A 25755-nucleotide genomic window follows, 5' to 3' on the forward strand; every position below is an offset into this window, starting at 1 on the left:
TTTTCTCTTAAAAGAATCTTGTCCAATCCCTTGGTCTCTCTTTTTCTTAAAAAAAGAGGGAAAAAAGAAGTGAAGTGGTTTGACAGCTAGATGACAGGGCAGGTGTTACGTCATGGGCATGTGCGTTGCTATGGTGAGTGATTTATTGATGTTTATCGGGAATGAATAGATCAAAGCACGCCAGATGACAGGCAATCAATCACGCATCAAATCAAGGATGGCAATTGTCTATAAAAACCAGTTCCATTGCACAAGCCCATTGTTGATGGTGGAGCTTCCTAGTTTTCTGTCCAACACACACTGAGGCGACGGCGGCGGGGGTCAACTTAAACTGGACTTGACATTACATTTACAATACATATCAATTATACATTTAAAGCAGAATTTTTAAAAAAAGTACAGAGAGGAAAAGCCCCGCAAGCCCTGTCAGTCAGTCAGTCAGTCGAAGCGGAATGAGTGTCAGCTGACAAACACTGTTTGTTTTTGAATTTTTGTAAGAGCTCTGATCTTCCCTTTTTATTGGGGGGGGGGAGTGACGTGGTGACACAAGTTAACCAAAGAATGGGAGAGAATTTTATTTTCTCTCTTTCTTGCAATAGGATGGTTTTCACCAAAGGTAAATGGACCCGTTGTCTCCCCCTCCCCTCCCCCAGTCCCGTACCTGCTGAGCGCCTGGGCGCTTGCTGCTTCCTCCTCGGCATGCTGGCCGGAGTTAGCCCGACTGATCCCCAACTCCTTCCAAGGTGGCTGCGCGGCGGCCGGGCGCCGTTCTCATGCAAACAGCGACAGGGCTTCGGGCTGTCGGATCGGGCAGAAAGAGAGAGGCTCAGAGAAGAGTGAGAGGGAGGAGAGAGAAGGGGAGGGAGGGAGGGAGGGAGAGGGGAGCAGGCAGGCACTCACTCACTCACTCACTCAGAGCCGCGCAGCTCTCTCTATCTCTCTCTCTCTCTCTCTCTCTCTTCCACAACACATCGCCTCGGCTCCTCGCTGCGAGCTGCAACAGGCAAGCTCAAAAGAAAACGAGATCATCGCGTCACCCAAAGTCGGCATTCTTTAACTGTCAACTTCCAACAAACAAAAAAAAACAACACTCAACTCGTCAGCATCCCGCAGCCCGGCCACCAGCAACCCTCCCCATCATGAGCGCAGGGGTCAGCACATGTCAGAAGCCCGTCCGGGCTACAGTTGCCGGGATGGCTGGATATTCCAGGCAGACCACTTTTTAAAAAATGTTATTAGTTATTTTATAAGGTTTCTTGGAGAAGGAGGGGGGGTCAAATGCAGAATGATTAAGTGAGGCGGGTTTATACGTCCCTCCCCCGCCCCCACTATGCATCTGGTCTCCGGTCGCCGTACCACGGATTGTTTGAAAGTGTTCAGAGAGCTGGCAGGGGCATCTACTCACAATTGCCGCTCCGTTGTGCGAGGTGTGTGGCTCTCTCTGGCAGGGATCTGAGGCAATTCCCAGCTCGCCGGCGCCTCCCTCCCTCTCTGGCTCAGGCTTAGTGCAGACCCCGGCGGCACCTTTGCCTCATGGGCAGCTGGCCAAGTCTTCAAGCCCGCGGGGCTCTGGCACGGCTTTGTCGGGGGATTCCGCCAGCTCTCTGCCGATCAGATGGTCCACAGGCAGATCTCTGAGCGTTCAGGAACCTCCATTTAGACAGGGATCGATTGGGTTGGAGCTCGATTGTGCGTCCCTTACGGAAATGAACATCAGAAACGGGGGACGGGCTGGAAGTGTGTTGAAGTGCTTTGGCGAACATGGGCCAGCGAATGCCAAACAGTTTCTTGGCTGCCTAGTGCACTTTTTTTCTCTCTCTTGGCAGATAGGTATTTAATGACAGCCAGAGCAGATCAGGGGCGATCTTTCTGTCCCAGGCGCTATTTTAAAGATGTCAGGCAGCCAGTAGCAAATTCTTAGTGGAGTTGAGCGGCGAAGCCAAGGGCAGATCTGACTCTTGACGGTAAGATCAGAAATGACCAATCTTCCCCATTCTCTGAAGCCCTGGAAATATTCCAACAGTCTGAAAACTGGGCAGATTTAAATATCCTGCGTCATAACTTCATGTGCGCCGTGCCGAGTTTATTTCTAATCTCTTTGCTCTCTCCCCAAGTCCCTGCACCGAAATCCGCTCCACTTTCAGCTGGTGACGAGGGCTAAGTTGTCTCTTTTTCAGCTTGTCACAGGATGAACATTGCAAGTCGGCGAGTCCCTGGAAGTGTGGGTGCTCCTGGAAATGACGAATTGCTTGACGAGAGAGAAGGAAAAAAAAGTGGTGAGTTGTCAAATTCTGCTTCTCCTGCCAAATTTGGTCAGCTTCATCTCATCGCCAATCGCAGGGGCTCTCCATTCAGTCCGAAATGATGGGGAAAGCAGCAATCCGGCCGGCAAAAGAGGCTACCTGCATCCTCCCCGGATTGCCTTTAGGGCTGACTAAGTGACTTTCACGGAATCGAGATGGTTTTAGCCCAATCTAGACGTGCACATTCCGTTAGATCCGCCCTAACATCTGTCCGTCTAACCATTGGCGCATCCATCAGTGTCACGCTGTGTGCACACTCCAACAACGACACCAGAGCACATCAGGCGCGATCTCTCAGTGTTAGACACAACACAACACAATACGGTACAACACAATACAATAATACGGCAACAAAACAGCCTCGCAATCATTGCAGCCCGATTACAAGCAACTTCATCAGCTATTTCATCCAGTTATTGACATTCGCAGGCACCCGACACTGGGTTAGAACAGAAGAGGGGGAACTTTTAGCTCAGAACCACTATCCAAAATAACGCCACGTAATTTTATGTAATGTTGAACTATGTCCGCCCTTAGTTGACCCTCGTCAAACATGTTATATCGGTCTTAATTCTTTACTTAAATCTGATTCTTCATTTAATTACTTGATTTTTTTTAAACCCTACAACCCAGCAGATAATAGCAGTATTTTAGAACGAGACAACGAGAATGTGCAGCATTTTGGTTGCATTTTAGTCTGGGAGTACAGCTGGAACAGACACGGGTGCTGGTTTACCGAGTTTTACACTTGCCTTCCATTCAGAACAACGAACTGTTTAAAACGTAGTCCTCACGATAACATTCCAGACTACTGGAAGTTGTCGAGTTTCAAATCGCGCTCACCGGTAAAGGTAAATCATTTCATGCACAATAATTCTGCCAGAACTGCAATCCGTGCTTAAATACGCTAACTCCACATGGATAAAAAATAAAATCAGAAGTTCAATGTAAACTATATTTGTGTCCCCTTTTGCCCCACTTTCAATGGCGTGCAATACATTTTGTAACAACCTACTGCAAGAAAAAGAATCAAACTCACCTGCCTATTAAATTTGGATTACTCAGCAACATAAGGGAGAGTTTGCTTAGCCTCTCCCCAAAATTGGGTAAAAGCCTTCAAATAAATTATAAATTGTATCGCCGATATATATTTATATATGTTATGTTCCAAAATATATTCATAATGAACGCTTTGTAAAATTTCAAACACCGGCTGGGTACTTCGCAACACTTTTCAAAACCCAGAAAGCGCGACAGCAGGCTACAAACTTCACATATTTTTTTTCCCAAAGTTGATAAACTTGTTTATTTATTTATCGTTAACAATAGAACCGCAACCACGCCGAATTATTTTGATATTCATATCTTCGTTTATTTTAACTTGGATGTTTTATATTGCAGTTGCTCTAATTTCATGCATCTGAAACGGTTTACTACTGACGGCAGATACATAAATTTGCGCATTGCATATCTGTATATTGGAATCATTTCTAGTGGCATTTTTAATTACCTATTTACTGGAGCGTTTTGATGTATATACGAATTAACAATCACCCCAACACAAAGTAATCGATATAGATTACATGCCCAAATTCGATAAACAGTGTCCCACTGTTTTTTTTTCCTTTTTGGTAGAATACAATCTGCCTTCTAGCGTTCAATAAAACCCTCCATGTGCTAAAAATGTACTGTTATATTCAGCAGTAAAAATTGATTTTACTGTATGGGATATTAAAATGAACTTTTAAATTATTCCTGCAGCGTCCGAGCGCGCGAAATTGATCCCGCTTTCTTGGCCGTGTTTCTGTAGAATTCATGCTGAAATATTTCTAATCTATTGGAATATCCAGTGCCTTGGCACGGTACCAATGTCCAAGCTCTCGTAAAAGTCAAACGTCCTGGGGCAAAAGGTATAAAGGGGTGTGAGGGAGAAGACTCTGGAACCCTCCAGTTGGAGTCGTTTGCCCTGGCAGGGCTCAGATGAGTGATAGTTGTGGGTTTAATATCTTTCCACTCGTGATTGTAATCATTTGGGCGGGTTCTCTGCAGTTTCTGGACTCCCAACAATAAATCTACCAGGCAGATATTCCTTGCAAAGCAGCTTTTGTGCCGGAACTGGGCGAGAGCCTCACAGTGTGTACTGGACAGAGATTTTAGTTTGCTGGAAGTCACTCTTATGTGAGCCGATGCCTCTCAGACGACCTGACATATATCTGATAAGCTCATTTTGAGCTTTTTCTTTATTTCACTGCGTACCACGTTTCCGTGTTCTACGAAGTCTGGCGTCTTTTCTGCTTGCTGGCTATATTTATATGCATCCGGTAAATGCATGCTCAGATCATATCCTGTTACACATATTATTCGCAGGTCATTAGCTGAGCCCAGGGTAAAGGAATTTCATTTTAGTTTAAATGAATACAAGCCCGTCAAGGCAACGAGCAGCACAGTCGATTGAAGTTTACGTTGCTTGTCGCGATTTGAATTTTAGTTAAAGCCGCGTTTTTGGATTCTTTAAAAGTCTGCTCGATGATCAGAGAACGTAGAATTACAGTTTTAACACACTAAACTAATCCCCCAAGGAATCTTCAGGGCTCTAATGCACATCGACTTAATCAGGTGAGGGATCTGAGCTGAGGTCAAAGTCACGTTAATCAAAACAAACGAGTAAAATTAAAGACTTACTGCGCTGTCTTTTAAAAGTTATAACGTCCTCTCTCTGTTCTTAGCTTTAAAAGTACCACATCATGAGTTGTATTGTAGAAGTAATTCTGAACTAAAGAGAGTGGTTTTTCAGTTGATTTTTCGCCAAGTAAAATATTGTGCACCAGTACTTCCGTCTCTCTGTATTTAAACTCAGTTGCTGTAGCAAGCGCTGGATTTCCAATTCTGAGCAGTTATTTAATTATTGCCATATTTGCAATCTCGATGTTTCTCTATGGTAGGATGGTGTTCGAAGTTTTGGCTCTACTGCTCTCTAAATGAAGCACATCTCCCACTCTGGATTCAGCGATGTATCGGACGAAGGCACTGCTAAAACGCGGCATTGCGAAAGGAAATTATTATAAATGTTACTGCCTGTCTCCTCGACTAAGACGCCTTTTTTTTTGGCATGGCAGATAATTTCATTTGCTGCGTCCAACATTTTTTTCTTTTAAATTCAGTTTGTTCGATTGCATGATGTAGCGTGCAATAAGGGCGATAACGAACTATTGGAAGATGTTAACCGAAAGTCATTGAAACATTAGAAGTGCTTGATTCATTAAGTAGCCCACTCCCAACCTTATACGGACAGATTACTTTGGTTTCTAAATATTGTGCCAAAATCAATTATCAAGATTTACATACTCTCTGTTGAGCCAAATGTTAGTTTACAGTTCCATCTTAAAGCGGGGATGTTTTCATCCTGAGGTGTATTAAGGTGCTGTTAAAATCACCAGCCTAAGCGTCATTACTGGAGTAGCTATTTAGCAGCGGTCTGCACCCGCGTATACACTAGTTATCTTTGTTGGCGAAGTATTTTAAGTCCTTTCTGAAGACTTACACTTTTTCTTTCTTCTATGCTTAACGATATTTATAGTGGAAATACATGGGCCTGTGTTCAAAATAGAAAGTTGATTTCCAATGAAATAAAACAAATCCACTTTAATTTCTTATACTTCTCTTTTACAAAGGATTACAATAACAGCCTTTTCAGAAAGTTTACCCAAGCAGACACACAGGCCAGGGTTGTTACACTAATTCTGTTGAAGTCATTTTTTGGCAAACTGTTTTTCAGTTTATAGGAATGGACTGTTCTTGCAAACATCCAGAGTTGTCAGGGGACCAATAGCTGACTAACAGTTTTTTTTATATAGAACAGTTTTCATGCAATTTATGGTTTGCATCATGCATTTTAGTCGTTCTTCACATACTCTGCACTGTTAAATGTTTCTATTGTGTTGAACAACAAACTGACCTGTGGATGCGTTCCACCACCTCATATTGAAAAGACAGGAGACCATCAGGATGGCTCCATTCACAATATTTTGGTGAACTAACACCTTTCTGCAATGGAATGAAAAGGCTAACTATTTAACTATAAAAATCCAAAATAATTTATGCTTATCAAAAGCAAAATAAAAAAGATCTGAACCCAAGACCAAAACGATTTACCATATTGATTCTCATCAATGTTAGTGATAAAAAACACTTATTCGGATAGTTGTCTCAGCTGTCAGCAGTTAACCTTCCCAACACTCATATCACCTGCTGTTAGTTATCAACTTACAGCTTACAGTTTGAGCAGGTGCTCCTGTAGTGCATTAGTTGCTTCATTTCAGCACAAAAGGAAATTATTATTTAATTTAACATATCATTTATCTACGATATTTTCTTTAGGAGTAAAGAATCACTGTGTGATATCACTGTAATTCAATATTAGTTAGAAAAGACCCGGGGTACAAGGGAGTGCTACTTTATTTCAACCTGACTGATTATTGGCATTATTTGTGCAAAAATTTGTAGCCCAGAATATGACTGAAATAAAGAGGAACAAGCTACAATAATTTGCATTTATATAATGTCTTGTGGATAGGAGATGAAATGTCTCATGATGCTTCACTAAAATGCAATCAGGGCAAAAGTTGACATTAGGATTGGTGACCATAAACTTCATCAATAGTGTAGAATTGAAGCATAAAAGGGATTAGTGGAAAGGCAACATAATTTTGTGAATAAGCTGATCAGTCTCCTGTAGCGTATTTATGTACTTACACATATATTTATACACCAGGATCACATATAGTACCACACTCATTTTCCATACAATCTTCAAGTTTTGATGAAATCAACACTGTCACTATAGACACTGGGCAAAATAAGGGGATTGGCATGACACTATTTCATCATGTTAGTAATAAATGATCAGCAGCAAGAGTAAAACAGTGTACCTTCTATATAACTGCAATTACAATTCTACAAACCTCTGTTTTCAAATTAATTAAATTGTAGTCTAAACTCAAAAATAAAACCTAACTCTAACATGTAACATCAAAACAGCATACACATGGTAATCAGTGAAGGAACATTTTGTGAGGAGATGTAGGAAATTTCACAATGGCATATATAACCTGGCTACATCTATTTTAGTCTCCTGATTAGCAGCAAAGCTCATGTCTCTGTAACGACACCAAACCCTGGCCATTGTCATCAAATAGCCCTTCATAATGCTTAATATTCTGCTTTGAAAGAAAAACACAGCAGTCTGCTTATTGCAGAGTATTGTTGTAAGATCATTCCTACCATTAAACAGCATTGATAACAATATTTTAAAAATAATGTAATTGTCCCAAGCTATAATTTAAAAAAACTACTCCATCCACGTCTCATCCTGAAAAATAAAATGTAACCATTTCTTTCTTCTTCGTCAAAATATTTTAGAGCTAGAATACAACATTTTTTTACCATGGAAGAGGACCCTAATAAAATCATATTGGGTAGCAATTTCTCAAACTTAAAATAATATTACAATTACCTAGATGATCAATTAACTGCTAAAGCTACAGATGCAAGTTTGTTGTTTATATTCGTTTGTTACATAATAGCATTGAATAAATGAGATTTATTTACAGATGAAAGAAACACACAATCCAAACCCAACTAACTTATTTATTTTTGCTTTGCAAAGTTAGTTTTGTAGTGAATATTTTAGTTTAATAAATGTTTTCTTACAAGAATGTGCTCTTCATAATGCTGAGAAATATGTGAACACTCTGGAAACCAATAATCATTCTTCATTAATCCAACTAATTTTGTCAAAGTCAAATTAGGATTGTAAAGGTTATTGGATTAAAAGTACTGTTATGTTATTGCAGTTAATAACAATTAAACATTTCTATTCTCGGGCATTTGGATCTTGTATTGCTGCTGTATGAATATTAAAAGCTGAATTAATGAATTTTGTTCAAAATGTGCTTAGTTGGATGATATATTATCCTTGTTTTGTGATTGATGTAACTGTGGGTCTTACAAATAATGGAGCAGCTCAAGTTCATTGGTAATTGATGGGCATAGTATGGAACACCAGTATATACAAGTTATAGGTATTTTAAAGCAAAACTTGTGAAATGTAGCTTAACTCTGAGTATTTGCATTGTTTTCGATATGTAAGCAAATGACATAAATATGTTTAGTTAGGATTGATTTTTTCCTCATTAGAACTTGATAGCAAATTAGAGAGTGGGTACTTGTGCTTTGTTCTTCAGCAGATTCATATGGCACTTGCAGTATGTATTCATAATTTTTATTCTTAACGTGTTTGTAAGTTTATGGTGATGATGTGGTGCAGATAATTCCTTGAGATATGGATGTATTTAGTTTCTTTCCTTTTCAGGATCTAAAAACAGTGGGGAATATTGATGAAGCGCTGAGAGAGCGAGTTTGATATCAACATATACTGTTGGTGTTTCTAAAACTGCACCTCTTCAACACTAACTGCATTAGCCAAATTTGATATTGTAGTTTTCAGTCAATCAGTGTGCTGTTTTTCAGGCAATATGATTAAATAGGCATTATTAATTTGAAATGATTTATGTGTCCAGATCTAGAGATTGTCTGCATTGAATTACATTATTTTGTTGCTCTCTTTACACTTTACTGAAAGTGAAATTCTTTGGCCTTGTTGGGAAAGTTTTTTTTTCCCTAAAAACATCATGTTAGTTGATTGTTGGTTTTCAATAAGCATTAAATAGCAATTCTTTGAACTGTTGTGCAGAATAAATTATCAGAATTATTGCCTTATGTCCATTCAAATTGGACCATGATGTATGCATATAAACCATTCTGAACAAATGTGGTGTTAAATTTGCACTTGAGATCATTAATTTTTGTTTATGCATTTTATCAGAGGCTGGTCTTGTAGAAGTGAAAGAGAAGAAGAATATTGTTTTTGTGATGACTGCTTTAAAAGAAAAAAAATCCATTTTCATCATTTAGGTTCTGCAATTGATTAGCTTTTGGACATCATAAAGAATACCGTGTTTCAGAGTGCAGACAGAATGGTACACTGCCCGTAAAGATTCAAATATTGGCTATTGTTGTTCTTCCCTTTTGCTTCAGGGTCAGTTTATTTCCAGGTAGGTGACATTACTAGTTTTAGGCTGCAATCATTTAGCTGCTTGACAGTAATGGTATTTGATGCATCGTAGAAGAGCATTGCAAATTACTGAATTCCCTGCTGATGAGACGTATTACAACAGAATAATGTAAAATCTTTATAAAGTTGTTGAGTTTCTGGGTACCCATAGTGGAATTAATTGTACTGATGTTACCATGTCTGGAGCAACAGTCAGTGTAAGTGTCTGAGTGATCTGCAAAAACAACACTTTTATAACAAGCTTACAGGTCTTTATGACGCCAGTGGTAAACTGTTGAGCGTAGTTGCCGATTGGCTCAAGTCCATATTTCTCCATCAAAGGAACAGGGTATGTCAAAGGAATTATGCTGCAGGGATCCAAATTATCAAGATTGTGTTCACATCGTCTTACTGGACATTTGTCCATGGTTGTTGTTAGTACATGTTTGAAATTGAAATTTAGGTAGAATGAATGCAGGTTAATTGAAATTGTCAAGATGTATGGGTATGCTTGAATGGTTAGTAAGTGGCAAAGAGCTGTTCTTTTTATCTAACAGTGCAGATTCAATATTATTTTGTTGGCTTCAAGGATACAATAGTTTTGACTATTCCATGACCTAGTGCTATGAACCTAGTATGCAGAAGCAGTTTGTAAAATAATGTGATATGGCTCTGTAAATATTTATGCAGGATCAAGTCACCTAAAGTAAGTATTTGATGATATCCTGTCAGATATTAGCAGACAATGAGTTGTAGCAAAAATGTCTTACCTAGTTTGTAAAAAAGTACTTTGTACATCTTGTAGACATTTTACATAAGATTAACTGATAAAGATGATAATAGTATTATTCTCCTAATGAATCAACATGAAAGCATAAATGTAAACTACAATTATATATCTACAGCATTACTAAACGTCAATTCCTGTCATATCTTTTTGTGAAGATTTTGAAATTCATCGTTTTTCTAAATTTCAGCATTGTCCCAATTGAAGAATAAATGTGCATGACATAATGACCAGTTTGTCTTAGCACTGCATTAGCTTTAGCAGTAAGACTTAACAGAGTATCAGTATATCCAGCATACTTTCCAAAAACCATCATGTTTAACTAGACTGAGATTAACTTCTATTAACATTAGATTCAGCTGTTCACAGTTAAAACTCACTATTTCTGACAAACACTTGAACTTTATACCTCACCAAGTGGTTTAATAGGGAATTCACCATCTTCTTGGGACTGAGACTGACATTCTAGATATGACATGGCGAATGCTGAAATAGCTGATATCAACTGTGCTTGCAGTATGCGAATTGGTTCTAGTGTCCTCGAAATATAGGCACCCAAAATTCAAACCAGTAGTAACCCTTATCTGAGCACTTTGGTTGCTATGCAGGTATCAAAAGTGACATTAGCGACACACTTTGTGAAAGTAAAGGCTGGGATTCTGAACATCTCACTGGTCTGTGCATTGTAAGCGGTATGTGACATCAAATCACAAACAGTGCTGATTTGTCACCAGCACTGTCACTTTGGAGCTCAACACTCCAGTTAACATCCTGTCGTAAACACACAGAACTGAACAGGTATTCAGCCGCAGGATGGATGAGTATTATTGAGTGGGACCAATCACTACTTGCAGTTCAGTGTCTGGTTTATGTCTTCACTGTAATTCTACAAGTGATGACTTCTATGGTTGACTCAAGTTTAAAGACAATACAGAGAATATATTCCTCTACCCATGCAAGCTTTTGTATATATTTTTTTGTTTTTATTTTGATTTCTAATGCTATGTGCTTGTGAGTCTATGATGTTGCAATAAAGTTTTCATTGCACCAATGCATACATGCACTTATGCATGTGATAATAAACTCAGTTTGACTTAGGAGTTTGAGAAAAAGCTGCTGAAATATTTGTTGCTACGGAGGCTTCTGCATACACCAAATGCTCTGAGATTTGGAATATCAGAAGATATTTATCTTGAAATCCAGCAGGACCAGGGATATGATCAAATGCCTAAGCAGACCACTAAAAAACTAAGAAGGATAGCTGTCAGTGAGTTCCCAGACAGTAGGTTCTTTCTAGGTTGGATCGGGAGTTATTAAACTACCTCATAGTTTTCCATCTTATTTTGCAGCGGAAAGGTCACTTCCATTGTCTATTCAAAGAGAGTTAGCTACTGCACTTTGATATCTTCTTTGCCAAAATTAGTAGTCCCAGAGAACTAAAGGTGGTAGCGTCCCATTGTCTATATACCCATCACTTTGAAATTGTCATTTTCCAAATCTGTAATTAGAACTAAAGAGGATTCCAGATGCAATGATTTAATTTCCTAGACAGATCTGAAGGAAACACTAGGCAGAGTGTTTGGAGTGTCAAGATGCATAGAGTTCTATTGCCTGTTGCAAACCTCACTTTCACAAGTGTGGTCTAGCAGGTTTCCAGACATCTAGCTGTTCCAGTTCAGTGCTCTTGCATCAAGTCTTTCAGGTCATCAGCCTGAAGTGCTCTCTGATCTCAGTAGTTGTTATGCCAACAGTGGCCAGAGTATGAGCATTATGATGTGAGGACAAGTTGGTCTTCTCCCAGTTGATTACTATGCTTTGCGCTGTGAGTCGCTTCTGAAAGAAGACTGAGTGTTATGCAGTGAGCTTGGATGTCTTGATTGAATTGTCACACAGTGTTGTACGGTGTGTAATATCAGTGCAAACTCACCACTAGTACTAAACATGAAAGTGCAGTGGAGTAGATCACAGCGAAGTATGAATATTAGTTGCCAGGAGATGAGCGATGGGACTATAAATGAAGCTAGAGTTGCAGTGGGTGCAACGTTACTGTGAAACTCCCAGTCACTGACCACTGATGAGAGGCTATTGACCTTCTTACGGCAAATTGATCCCAGATGCGCCGGGCTCTGATGTTGCTTGCAGTGTCTTCTGTGGAGCGCCCTGGTTTAAGCAGATTCAAGACACTTGGTTCGCTTTTCATTTCCTCCCGTGCACTGCCCATAAACCGTGAAGACAGTGATGTCCCAAGTTACGGCATCGCTCCCATTTTCTGCTGCGTCAGCATCACTTGCAGAGTGTTCACTGGCACCTGCAGTGGTCATTCTTTCAGAAAGTGAAGGGTAGTTAAGTCTGATTTTCACTGGTGCTGGTCACTAATGGAGTTGTCCATTTTCCAGTGTGGTCAGTCAAGCAATCAGATGATTCCAGTGATTATAATTAACAAACCAAAGTCACTTTAGTGCCTCTATTACACTGAATGGGTATAGGTTATATCTCATGTATCCCTGTTCTTATTTCTGTTGGCTACGAAATTTAGTGTACAGAGTTCCAGAACAAGATTGCTCTCCAATAAAAAAAACTGCGGTGAGAGAATTCAGATCAGAAGAGGATTGAGTTCAGCTGCACTGACAGTTGCTGGGTTGATGTTTGCTGTCTACACTCAGGCATGAATGATGGATTGGGTCCTGAAAACTAGTGGGTTTGTACCTGTAGAATCATAAGTAGGAGTTAATGACAGATGAGAAAATTAAGAAGGAAAATATAACATAAAGTTTACACAAAATTACTCTGGTGTGTTTCTGGATTACTAGATACACACTAGACTTTACTTCAATCTACAAATAATCAGCAGGTCAGACAGATCTGTGAGGGTAGGAATTGTTGGCAGTTTGGGTTGAAGACCTGCATAGGACTGAATGTTGTTCTAGATTCCAGCATCCACATCACTTTGGTCCTCATTTATCTGATTCCAGGACACGACAGGCTTCTGGATAGGCACGTGAATATGCTGAGTATGGTGCGATATAGATGATGGGCAGGCTGAAAAGATCTGTTTAATGACGTCGTATAATTAGTTTGCAATGACTTTGTGGGCTGAAGGACCTGTTCATGTCATGAGCTGTTTTATTCATCCCCCTTGCTTTTAGCTTCTTCCTCCTTCACACATACAATCAGCATCAATGTTTTCTCGCAGATCCCTACTCTTCATTCTCTCCCTCTCAGCACCTCCTCTTCATTTTTCCTCTCAGATTCTTCCTTCTTCATACTCAGCTTCCATCACTCCCACCAGTCAGCTTCCTCCCCTTGGCACACACCCTTCCTTGCCGTCACCACCCTACACCTACCACTTACCTTCCTCCCACTCACTCACTCACCCACCCCTCCCTCCCACTCACTCTCACACTCCGCGCACTCACTCATCCCCTCCTCCCACCCACACCTACCCCTCCCAGTCACTCACCCACCCCTCCCTCCCACTCACTCTCACACTCTTCGCACTCACTCACTCCTCCCAATCACTCATCCCTCCTCCCACCCACACCTACCTCTCCCACCCACTCACCTACCCTTCCCACTCACTCACCCCCTCCTCCCACTCACTCACTCCTCCCACTCACTAATGCACTCATCCCTCCCACTCACTCACCCCACCTCCCGTCACACACCCATTCCTTCCACTCACTCACCCCTCCCTTTCACTCATCCCTCCTCTCTTTCACTCACCCCCTTCTCCCACTCACTCACCCCCTTCTCCCGCTTAATCACCTCCTCCTCCCTCACTCACTCCCTCTTCCCACTCACTCACTCATTCCTCCCACTCACTCACCCCCTGCTCCCGTCACACACCCATTCCTCCCACTCCCTCACCCCTCCCTTTCACTCATACCCTCCTCCCTTTCGCTTATGCCCTCCTCCCTTTCACTCTCCCCTCCTCTCTTTCACTCTCCCCTCTTTCACTCACCCCCTTCTCCCTCTCACTCACCTCCTCCCACTCACTCACTCCTCCCACTCACTCACCCCTCCTCCCACTCACTGACACTTTTCCCACTCCCACCATCTTCCTTTCTCCCATTCACCCCATGCTCCTCTCACCCTCTCCTCTCAATGCTGTGGGTCCTGAGGCTGCCGTACCTGCTTCTCAATGGCAACTACACGGATAGAGTATTGCCTGGGTGCTTTGGGACCTCTCTGATGGACGCTGCTTTGCAGTGACAACACTCCATGTGGATGTGCTCAATGGTAGGGAGGGCTTTACCTGTGATGGACTGGGCCATAACCACTACTTTGTGTAGGATTTTCCATGCAAGGACATTGGTCTTTCCATACCAGGCCATGATGCAACAAATCAAAAACCTCTCCACTGCATATTTGTAGAATTTTGTCAAAGTTTCAGATGACCTGCTGAATCTTCAGAAGTAGAGGTGCTGTTGTGCTTTCTACGTAATTGTACTTACGTACTGGGCCCAGGACAGATCCTCTGAAATGATAACACTGATATTTACCTGATTCCCCCCCCCCCCCCAATGAGGACTGGCTTAGGGCCCTCCAGTTTTCTCCCCTTGAAGTAAATAATCAGCTCCTTGGTCTTGCTAACATCGAGAGAGAGATTGTTATTGTAGCACCAGTCAGCCAGATTTTCATTCTCCCTCCTGTGTGCTGATTTGTCACCACCTGTGATTCGACCAATGACAGTGGGTGTCACCAGCAAACTTCAGTATGGCATTGGAGCTGTGCTTCGCCCCACAGTCACAAGTTACAAAAGAGAGTAGACCATTAGGCTCAGTACACAGCCTTGTTGTGCACCTGTGCCAAGGGAGATTGTGGAGGAGATGTTGTTCCCAAGCCAAACTGACTGGGGTGTGCAAGTGAGGAAATCAAGAATCCCATTGCACAAGGAGGTATTGAGTTAAAGTCTTGAAGCTTATTGATTAGTGTTGAGGGTATGATAGTGTTGAATACCAAGCTGTAGATGACAAAGAGCATCCTGGTGTATGCATCTTTGCTGTCCAGATGTTCTGGGGTTGAGTGAAGAGCCAATGTAATGGCATCTAGTGTGAACCTGTTGTGATGGTAGACAAATTGGAATGGATCCAAATAGCTTCTCAGGCAGGAGTTGATATGTTTCATCACTAATCTCTCAAACCATTACAATGCAGTGGATGAAAGTGCTGCTGGACGATAGTCATTGATGCAGTTTACCACTGTAAGAGGTAATAGCATTCAACCCCTGCCACAGCTATCGAGCATCCCCCAGTGACTCAGGTTTGGTCCAGAATTGCTACTTCGTACATGAGATGGCTTTCTGGAGATGGTGCCTGGAGCTTTTGTATTTTACTTTACCACCAGACCCGAATGCCGCTGATCTGGCCTTCAGCAGATTGTGGATCTCATGGTTCATCCACAACGTCTGGTTGGGGAAGACTCTGAATGATTTTGTGGGGATGCACTCATCTACGATTGATTTTATAAAGTCTGTGACGACCGTGGTTTATTAATTCAGATCATCCGATGAGTCCCTGAACACAGCCCATTCCACTAACTTGAAGCAATCCCATGCTGCTTCTCTACCTCCCACGACCACCTCTTTGTTGTCCTTACCTCTGGAGCCTTGCTCTCTAGCCTTTGCCTGTAGGGAGGTAGTCGAAGGACTACCAAATGATCTGATTTCTTGAAGTGCAGTCTAGGCATGGAACACCTGGCATTCCTAACCATAGTATAGCTGTGGCCTAGTGTGTTCGGAGCCCTGCTGTTGCAGTCATATGCTGATGATAATTGGTCAGATATTTCTTGAAATGAGCCTGATTGAAGTCCCAAGCTGATCTGAAATGCATCGGGATGGATAGTCTTTTGTTTGGTGATGGCGGCATTCAATATCTCGAATGCCTAGTTAATGTTGACTTTTGGTGGTATGTATATTGTGGTCAGGATCACAGAGAATTCTCCTGGTAAATAGAACTTTGTTGGCATTGATGGTCAACGATGCTATTATTTCTCTTGGCTTTAAATGTGTTTTCCCTTGTGGAGCTGGTTGCTTCTTGGACCGTATCCATGCCAACAAAAGCCTGATACCCCATCTTTTTATTTTCAAGATTCAAGTTTATTTGTCCCATCCACTCAAAGAGCCTCTTTGGGAAATGGGAAGGTTGGTGTGGGTTTTAAGGCACGTGCTAAGTTTTCATCTGAGTCAGTTAGGAGCCAACTGGATGTTTTGAGCAAAGGAACATTTGCATTTAGCTGACTCTTGAGCTTCTGCAACAGATTCAAGCTGCAGCAGTGCTTTCTCGATTCAGTATCAAACAGCCATCCTGCTAACCTGTCCAACATTCTCGGTTTCTGTGAACAATATTCAGGCATTTGGCCCTTTTAACAATGAGTTCAGATCCAAAAAGTTCCAAAGTGTGCATTGGAAGCAACACCCTAAGAGGCCCAATGGAGCTTGCAATGCTTCAAATAATGTTTGCTTTAATAAGAAAATCCACCCCCACATAATAGCTGATTTCCACATCTTATTGTATGCTGAAACTTGCAGCCTAGATATTACAACATAGAAATATCTCCTTGACTATCAAATACCAATGTAATTATCAGTCACAGACTGTTCTCACCCCATCCAATCAATTTCATTGAAAACTATACGTATATATTATTTGGAAGGATATCTTAATATTCTTTAAAATTTATGACATGGTGCATGGGGAGCTAATGTTCATATAATACCAAGCACTATGTATTGGAATGTTTGACCCCCGCTCATTTATGTGTAGTATCCTTCATTATTTCCTAGGTTGTATGAGAAGCACACATTTAAAAGTGTGTTCTGCTAGTAGCAGGAATTACCCCATTAAAAAAGTGGATGATTGGAGTTAGAGGCAGACACCAAGTATCCCTGTCACTGCAGATGAAAACCTATGATAAGGACTGCTGTCCTACCACATCCTTTACCCTATGGGAAGTCAAAAGCCTTCTTCAAACATTGGGTCAATCACTGAAGATTTCATGGTGGGTTCACCTGTAGATAGTAGGTTTCTCAAATGAACTCTGCTTATTTTTCTTCAGTCAGGGCATCCAATTAGAAGTAAAGCATTTTTTTAAATATGACAAGACCTCAAGAAAGGCCATGTCCCAGTTGCTACTAAAAACAAGCTGTTAGAATTTTAGTCAAGAAGTTTTCTGGTTTCTTGGTGCTTAACCAGCTTCCGCCCTCAGAATCCCCTGGAATTGCCTACCTTACCAAAATGTGGCTCAAGTCATCCTTGGAACTTCTTTCCCTCAATAAAATGCAAACAGTGAAGAGCAACCTTCCAGGGCAGATACCTAACAACATTAATTCTGCTTTTGGAATCCAACACATAGGCATCCTTCTTCCACCTGGGGCCTGGTCTAGCAGTCAAGTTTTCATAAGTATGTATGCGTGCTTTAAATGTTCACCCATGTTAATAGACATGTCACCAATTGATGTCACTATTGTATGCCTCAGTGCAACAATGCTCTGTTTTATGTGCATGGATAACAAGGATATTGTTAGGAAAATTAGCAGTTGCTTTAAGGCATCAAGTACATGGCCTATGAAATGTGTACTATTCTTTAGGATTTAACCCCACTATAGACTTTTCCATTTCATTAGGTAGGGGGCAGAAATTTTTCTCAGACCTGATAGCTGTATACTCAGTATACTCCGGACATTATTAGGGTATACACGGAGGGCATTTGGGGGTTCAGATATATTTCTCGTATGAACTCTCTGCTTATTCTTCTTCAAGCATAGCATTCAGTACATGGAACACTGAATTAAAAGGATTTTTGAACCTGAACAAATGCCCACTTAAGGTGTGGAAAAGAAATCTGAATAGAAAAATCACAATAGATTTGCATCTCAAACTACAGATTATATGTAACAATGCCAGGTCAGTAAAAGGTGGACAAAACGTAGACAGTAATGAACACCTAATCTCTCACTAGCTATAGGAAAGTATAGTGGTTAGCGTAGCCCAGTCATATTCATGTGAGAAGGAATCCAGCAAAATGTTCAAAGAGTATCAGTTTTAAAGCCAGCTGTAAATTGCTCTAATATTCACAGTCTCGGGAGATTGGTTAAGACATTTTGCACCAAGATGAGGAGAAATTTATTCTCTCTGTCACTAAAGACTCCAGCAAATTTCTACAGATGTACCATGGAGAGTATTCTCCGTCTGCTGTGGAGGGGGCACTGCACAGGATCAGAAACAAGCTGCAGACGGTTGCAAACTCAGCCAGCTGCATCATGGGCACTGGCCTCCCCAGCACCGAGGACATCTTCAAAAGGCGATGCCTCAAAAAGGCAGCATCCATCATTAAGTCTCCACATCACCTAGGGCATGCTCTGTTTTCATTACTACCATCAGGGAGGAGATCCAGGACCCTGAAGGTGCACACTCAAAATTTTAGGAACAGCTTCTTCCCCTCTGCTATCAAATTACTGAATGGCAATGCATGAGTCATGATTAGTATAGCTCACTATTACCGCTTTAGACACAAAAGACATCAGGGGATATGGGGAGGGATTGTGAATATGGTATTTAGGTAGAGGATAAGCTATTACTGTAGGGACTAGTGAAGCAGGCACAAAAGGCTAAACAGCGTACCCCAGCTATCATTATCTCTGTTACTATGTACAAAGAGGTGTGCACGTTAATCTGTTTAATGTGGCATGGGGTATTTCTGAGGGCAATTCTCTATATTTTTCTCAGCAAGGTCTTACTGGTTTGAGATGATTGTTAAGATGATTATTTGATGTGCATGTGTTTTTTTTATATAATCAGCATTAGTGACAAGTACTATATAATTCTTCTACTTATTCACTTTCTTCATATTCCTACATTCCTCCCTAGAAAGCACGTCTAAAATTGGAAATTTGTCTTCTGGAATCCACTGGGACAAATCGCAATCCAAGCAGTTTGTCCGTCTTTGTTACAAAAGCAAAACAATTTGAATATCTTCATGGGTCATTAAATAGACAACAGCATACCTGGATCCCATCTAATTGATGGAGATAGATTTTTAAAGTGCAACTAATTATTTGCTGCAGTTCTATGTTTGCAGGTATCTGTGTTACAACTATTCATTGTAAATCAGAATGCCTGGTAAGGAATAAAACAATTATTTGCTTTAATCACTGTTAAGCAAGTCCACAAGAAAGATACATGAAAAATTCAAATGACCAAATTTAACAAATAATTAATTGGATTTAATGTTATTGTTAACACTTTGCACGCCACAGTTCCCGAAAAAATATCGGATTCCATAGAGGAAGAGAGAGTTCAAAAGAAGTGAGTGGGGGCAGTCGGCATTTTTTGCGCACCGTAGTTTCTGAGGAGACATTTGATTGTGCATAATTAGGCACTTGGCAAGGTCCAATAGAAAGAAGTTAGGTTTGAAGTGGAACAGCCATTGTGAGAGCAGCTATTGTGTGTGAGGGGTCAGTGTTACAGTGTGGGGAGTTAAGGCTCTGGCTCACAGAGGCTGAGGAGAGGCAAAGGCCGAGGGTATTTTTTCATTATTTATTCCCTCTTTCTTATTACACACGTAGAGCAGTGGGAATATCAGGCAGGATAATGACATCCATCCTCTTGTGGGCTGTAGGAAGGCAGAGAGATGGTGTATCCATCTGCAGCTTCTAACAGACTGTGTTAAGGAGTTGGAGCTAGAACCGGATGAACTCTGGATCACTGGGGAGGCTGGGGGATGATAGACAGCACATGCAAGGAGGTAGTTACACACAAGATGCAGGTCACAGGTAACTGGGTCAGGACGGGGGAAGGAGATAGGCTGCCAGTGCAGAGTACTCCTGTGGCATTTCCCCTCAACAACAGGTACACCGCTTTGAATACCGTTGGGGGGGGGGGCGACTGAGCAGAAGAAAGCCACAGTGGCCAGGTCTCTGGCACTGAGTCTAGCCCTGTGGCTCAAAGGGAAGATGGAGGAGAGATAACTGAGCCCTAGTCATAGGAGATTCATTGACTGGGGAACAGAAAGGATGGGAACAAGATTTCCAGATGGTATATTGCCCCCTTGGTGCCAGGATCAGGGACGTGGCTGATTGAGTCCACAGCTCTTAAGGTGAGCAGCCAGAGTCAGAGTCCAGGTTGGTCAGAACGACATGGATAGAACGAGTGACAAGGTCCGTCAAAGTGAGTTCAGAGAATCAGGTGCTAAATTAAAGGATAGGACTTCCAGGGTTGTGATGTCAGGATTGCTACCCCTGCCATGTGGTGGTAGTGAGGCCAGAAATAGGAAGATCATACAGTTTAACATGTGGCTGAGGTCCTGGTGTAGGAGGGAGGGTTTCAGATTTTTGGACCACTGGGCTCTCTTCTAGTGAAGGTGGAACCTGTACAGAAAGGATGGTTTGCACCTAAACTGGAGAGGGACTGATATCCCAGCGGGAAGGTTTGCTTGTGCTGCATGGGGGGGGGGTGGGGTCGGGGGGATGGGAACCTGAGCACTAGAGCTGCTGCGGAGTGGGTTATGGAGAAAGATGTTGTTAAACCTACATACAAAGTCATAAATCAAAAGGTCAAGCAGGGTGGGACTAATGTTCTAAGCTGCATATATTTCAATGCAAGGAGTATTGTAGGAAAGGTTGGTGAACTTAGGGCATGGATCAGCATGTGGAATAATGACATTGTAGCCATTAGTGAGACATGGTTGAGGAGGGGCAGGGCTGGCAGCTCAGTGTTCCAGGATTCTGTTGTTTTAGACGTGATAGAGCAGAAGGGATTAAAGTGGGAGGTGTGGGATTACCAGTCAGGGAAAATGTCACAGCAGTGCTCAGGCAGGATAGGCCATAGGGCTCATCTGACGAGGCTTTATGGGTAGGACTAAGGAATAAGAAAGGTATGATATTGTTAGTTGGAGACCACCCAACAGTCCACGGGATTGAGAGGACAAATCTGTAGAGAGATCGCCGGCTGTTGCAAGTAACATAAAATTGTGATAATGGGTGATTTTAGCTTTCCACATATTGACTGGGACTCCCATACTGTAAGATGATGGGGAAGAGTGTATCACATGTGTTCAGGAAAGTCTTCTTAATCAGTACTTCGAAGTCCCAACTGGAGAGAGTATGATACTAAGTCTGCTATTAGGGAATAAGACAGCCCATGAACATTACCTCACCATTATTGCTTTAGACACGAAACAAGAGACCCCATAGAATGAATGTTAGTCTGTGTAGGGGAACACTTTGCATCTAGTGATCATAATGCCATTTGTTTCAAGGTGATTATGGAAAATGATAGATCTGGTCCTCGGGTTAAAATTTTCATTTGGAGAAAGGCCAATTTTGATGGTATCGGAAAGAATCTGGCAAGCGTGGATTGGGATGGGTTGTTTTCCAGCAAAGGTGTGTATAGTAATTGGGGGGGGGGGGCTTCAGAAGTGAAATCTTGAAGGTACAGAGTTTGTATGTTTCTGCCGGAATAAAAGGCAAGGATGTCTTAGGTACCTTTAGTTTTCAAGAGATATTGAGGCCCTGGTTAAGAAAAAGTAGGAGGTGCATAGTAGGTATAGACAGGTAGGAACAAATGAGGTACTTGAGGAGTGTAAGAAATGCAAGAGAACGCCTAGAAGGAAATCAGGAGAGATAAAAGAAACATGAGGTTGTTCTAGCAGATAAGGTGAAGGAGAACTCAACAGAGGCTTCTACAAATATATTAAGAGCAAAAGGACAGTCTGTCTGTCTAGGTACCATATCCGATGCGGACTTTGGTGACCGTGGTTTTCCATATAGATCTATCCTTTGTTTTTTGGATGACTTCCATTTCCTCGATGTGTAGCCACCTGGCTAGGCTTTTGATGTACATAAGCCGAGGTCTTCTTCTAGGTTTGCTCCCCTCAATCTTTCCAGAGAGTATGAGTTTTCTAGTTCATCCTTCCGCATGATGTGTCCTAGGAATCTGAGTTGTCTTTCTCTTATTGTTGGTACAAGTGTTCGAACTGCTTGGGCTCTTCTGAGGACTTCTTCATTTGATGTGTGTGTGGTCCATGATATTTTTAACATTCTCCTGTAGAACCATAATTCAGCTGCTTCTAATCTCTTTTCCATTGCTGGAGAAATGGTCCAGCATTCACTTCCGTAAGTCGGGATAGAATAAATGTAGCACTGCAGTATTCTGTTTTTAGTGTACGTGCTCATCTTTCTGTCTGTTAATATGGTCTTCATTTTTTGGAAAGCTTCTTTCGCCATTGCTATTCTGTATTTGATATCTGTGTCGCACCTGCCATTACTTGTTATTAGGCTGCCAAGATATTTGAATTTTTTGACTTGTTTGATGTTTGTATTTCTGATCTTGATCACATATTGTGTGATCTCCAGAAAGACAAACATCCCACAATGTGTGATCAAGATCGGAAATATAAACATCAAACAAGTCAACAAATTCAAAAGGACAGTAAGGAACAAAATAAGTTCTCTGGAAGATCGGAATGGTCATCTGGAGCTGAAAGAGGTGGGGGAGATCTTAAATTAATTTTTTGCGTCTGAGTCTATAGATGTGAGGCAATGCAGCAATGAGGTCGTGGACCATATGCAAATTACAGACAGGGAGGTGTCAGCTGTCAAGGCAACTTAGGGTGGATAACTCCCCAGGGCCTAACAAGGTATTCCCTCAGACCCTGTTAGAGGCTAGTGCAGAAATTGAAGGGATCCCAGCTGAGATATTTAAAACATCCTTAGCCGCAGGTGAGGTGCCAAGGATTTGGAGAAGAGCTAATGTTGTTCCATTGTTTAAGAAAGACTCTAAGAATAAGCCAGTTATAGACCAGTGAACCTCACTTCAGTAGTGGGAATGTTATTGGAAGGTATTCTAAGGGACTGCATGTATAACTATTTGCATAGACAGGGACTGATTAGGGATCGTCAACATGGATTTGTGCATGGTACGTCATGTCTAACCAATCTTAATGAGTTTTTCATTTCATTTCAATTCCTTTAATATCAGAGAATGTATACAATATACAACCTGAAATTCATACTCTTCAGAGACATCCACGAAACAAGAGACCCCGTGGAATGAATGTTCGAACATTGAAGCACCCCTCCCCCACCCTTTGTACAAGCATCAGCAAAAGTATTGACCCCCCAACTCACACCAGCAGAAGCATTGACCCTCCACTCACACCAGCAGAAGCACTAATCCCCTCCCCACTCACACCAGCAGAAGCATTGACCCCCCACTCACACCAGCAGAAGCATTGACCCCTCCCACTCACACCAGCAGAAGCACTGATCCCCTCCCCCCACCATGCAAGCAACAGCAGGAGCCCCTAAAGAGACCTTGATCCAGAGTCCCATCAAAACTACAGTCCACAACCCAGCACTATGGTATCTCAGACAGGCTCTCTCTCTCCAGTGAGGGAGAGAGATCACTTTTACAACAAAGAGAGTGGAGACCATCAACTTGCTCTTCCAATGTTACAATCTTCTGTGTCGCTTCTCTAAGCACCCCATCTCGAGGACTGAGAAGCTCTCACTCGCCATCAAAAGAGAGAGAGAGAGAGGTACTGCTCAAATACAGGGAACAACTTCTGACAGCAGCCAGCGATTAGCAAACACACTGCCTGCTGTGTCAATGTTACAGTCTCCCATGATGCATCAGTTGGTGAAATTGACGAGGAACTGGGACATTCATGGGGCTGCTCCCTGAGGGTACACGTCGTCCAGGCTGATCCTGGAGATAGTCAGAGAGTGGTTAGACGGTTGCCTGTCTGACTGGAGGCATGTGGCTAGTGAAGAGCTGCAGGGATCATTGTTGGGTCCGTTGTTGTATCTCATCTATATCAACAATCTGGATGGTAATGTAAACTAGATCAACAAATTTGCAGATGACATCAAGATTGTGGTTGGACAGTGAGGAAGACCATCAAAGTTGGTTCAGCTAGAAAAGTGGGTTGAAAAATGGCAGACGGAATTTCATGCAGACAAGTGTGAGGTGTTGCATTTTAAGAGGACAAACCAGGGTAGGACTTACACAGTCAGTGGTAGGGAACTGAGGAGTGGGGTAGAACAGAGGGATCTAGATATACAGATCCACAATTCCATGAAGTGCTGGCACAGGTTGTTAGGGTCATAAACTTTAGGAACATTGACCTTCATAAATCAATACATTGAATGCAGGAGATGGGATGTTAGGTTGAAATTGTATAAGACATTGGTGAGCCTCAATTTAAAGTATTGTGTGCAGTTTTGGTCAGCTACCTACAGGAAAGATGTGCAGAGAAAACTTACGAGGATGTTGCCAGGGCTTGAGGACCTGAGTTATCGGGAAAGATTGAATTGGTAAGGACTTCATTCCCTCGAACATGGTAGACTGAGGAGAGATTTGATAGAAGTATACAAAATTATGAGGGATTTAGGTAGGGTAAATGCAAGCAGGCCTTTCCCACTGAAGTTTGGTGAGATTACATCTGGAGGTCATGGATTAAGGGTGAAAGTTGAAATGTTTAAACGGATCATGAGGGCAAACTTCTTCACTCAGAGGGTGGTGAGAGTGGAACGAGATGCCAATGCAAGTGATGGATGAGCAGTTGATTTCAACATTTAAGAGAAATTTGGATAGGTACATGGATTGGAGGGGTAAGGTCCAGTTGCAGATCAACGGAATTGGGCAGATTAATGATTCAGCATGGACTAGATGGGCTGAATAGCCTGTTCCTATGCTGCAGTGTTCTATGACTAACACAGAAGTGTATAGGTACATGGTAGTAGAGTGGTTAATGCTGCGCTTATCCAGCTCGGAGCATTCCGGAGTTCATGAGTTCAATTCCGGTGCCATCTGCAAGTAGCTTATACTGTACCTGCTCCCCGTGAACCATGTGGATTCCCTTTTGGTGTCCAAAGCTGTTCCAGTGATTAGGTTAATTTTTCATTGAAATTGGCCTGCAATTAGGCTTGTGCTAAATCGGTAGGTTGCTGGGCAGAGCAGCTCATTGGATCAGAAGATCCTGTTCTGTGCTGTATCTCTAAAAAAATGAATAATAAAAGTATGTATTGAATACATATACCAAGAGGATATGTGCATACTATGGTAATGAACAGGACCTCATCATAACATGCTTTTAAAAGTACCAATGTTGCTTGGAAAATACTTAAATGCTACTTAGATCGGGGTAACTTGGAGCAATCTTTGCAGACAAGTTTGTCCATTACAAATAATACGGGTGCCAGAAAGGACTTCCTGTTGACAATACAATATCTAGAATGCATTCTCGGTATTCTTACACAGGTGATTTACAGAATATTAAGGCATTCTGTACATTGTGGAGCTGGATGCTACTTCCCACATTCAGTGTAACTGCCTTTCTGGAATTTATGGATAGTTTTTCAGCAGTGATTTGCCTTTAAAAAAAAACATTTGAAATACTTTAAAATGATTAATAGACCAGCTAACAGTTTCAGTTTCGCAATTGAGAATCTGTAAACCATTTTAGAAAATTGCATTGTGCATTATTTTTAAATGGAGTACAGGTATTAATTATATGTTATACTCATTTTTGTAAGTTGGCATGTTATGTTAAAG

At 41.8% G+C, this 25755-nt stretch overlaps 1 protein-coding gene and 1 long non-coding RNA gene across 3 annotated transcripts in view; one reads left to right on the top strand and one right to left on the bottom strand.

The window, feature by feature from the left end:
- tshz3b (teashirt zinc finger homeobox 3b) overlaps positions 1–2493 on the bottom strand; it is an 89022-nt gene extending 86529 nt beyond the window's left edge. The window contains exons 1-2 of one of the 2 annotated variants that reach the window (XM_063066969.1): positions 1406–2493; positions 662–798 (exon numbers count right to left, since the gene is read on the bottom strand). In XM_063066969.1, the coding sequence (XP_062923039.1) occupies positions 662–701 (40 nt within the window). In that variant the 5' untranslated portion in view covers positions 702–798; positions 1406–2493. Of the gene's footprint in view, positions 1–661; positions 799–1405 lie in introns of those variants that run through there. The other variant, XM_063066970.1, reaches the window with a different exon arrangement.
- LOC134356214 (uncharacterized) overlaps positions 1825–25755 on the top strand; it is a 156537-nt gene continuing 132606 nt past the window's right edge. The window contains exons 1-2 of the long non-coding RNA XR_010020300.1: positions 1825–1964; positions 2178–2276. This is a non-coding gene — a long non-coding RNA (uncharacterized LOC134356214). The remainder of the gene's footprint in view (positions 1965–2177; positions 2277–25755) is intronic.

Source organism: Mobula hypostoma, chromosome 14, assembly GCF_963921235.1.
Source record: "Mobula hypostoma chromosome 14, sMobHyp1.1, whole genome shotgun sequence".
Taxonomy (NCBI): Eukaryota; Metazoa; Chordata; class Chondrichthyes; order Myliobatiformes; family Myliobatidae; genus Mobula; species Mobula hypostoma.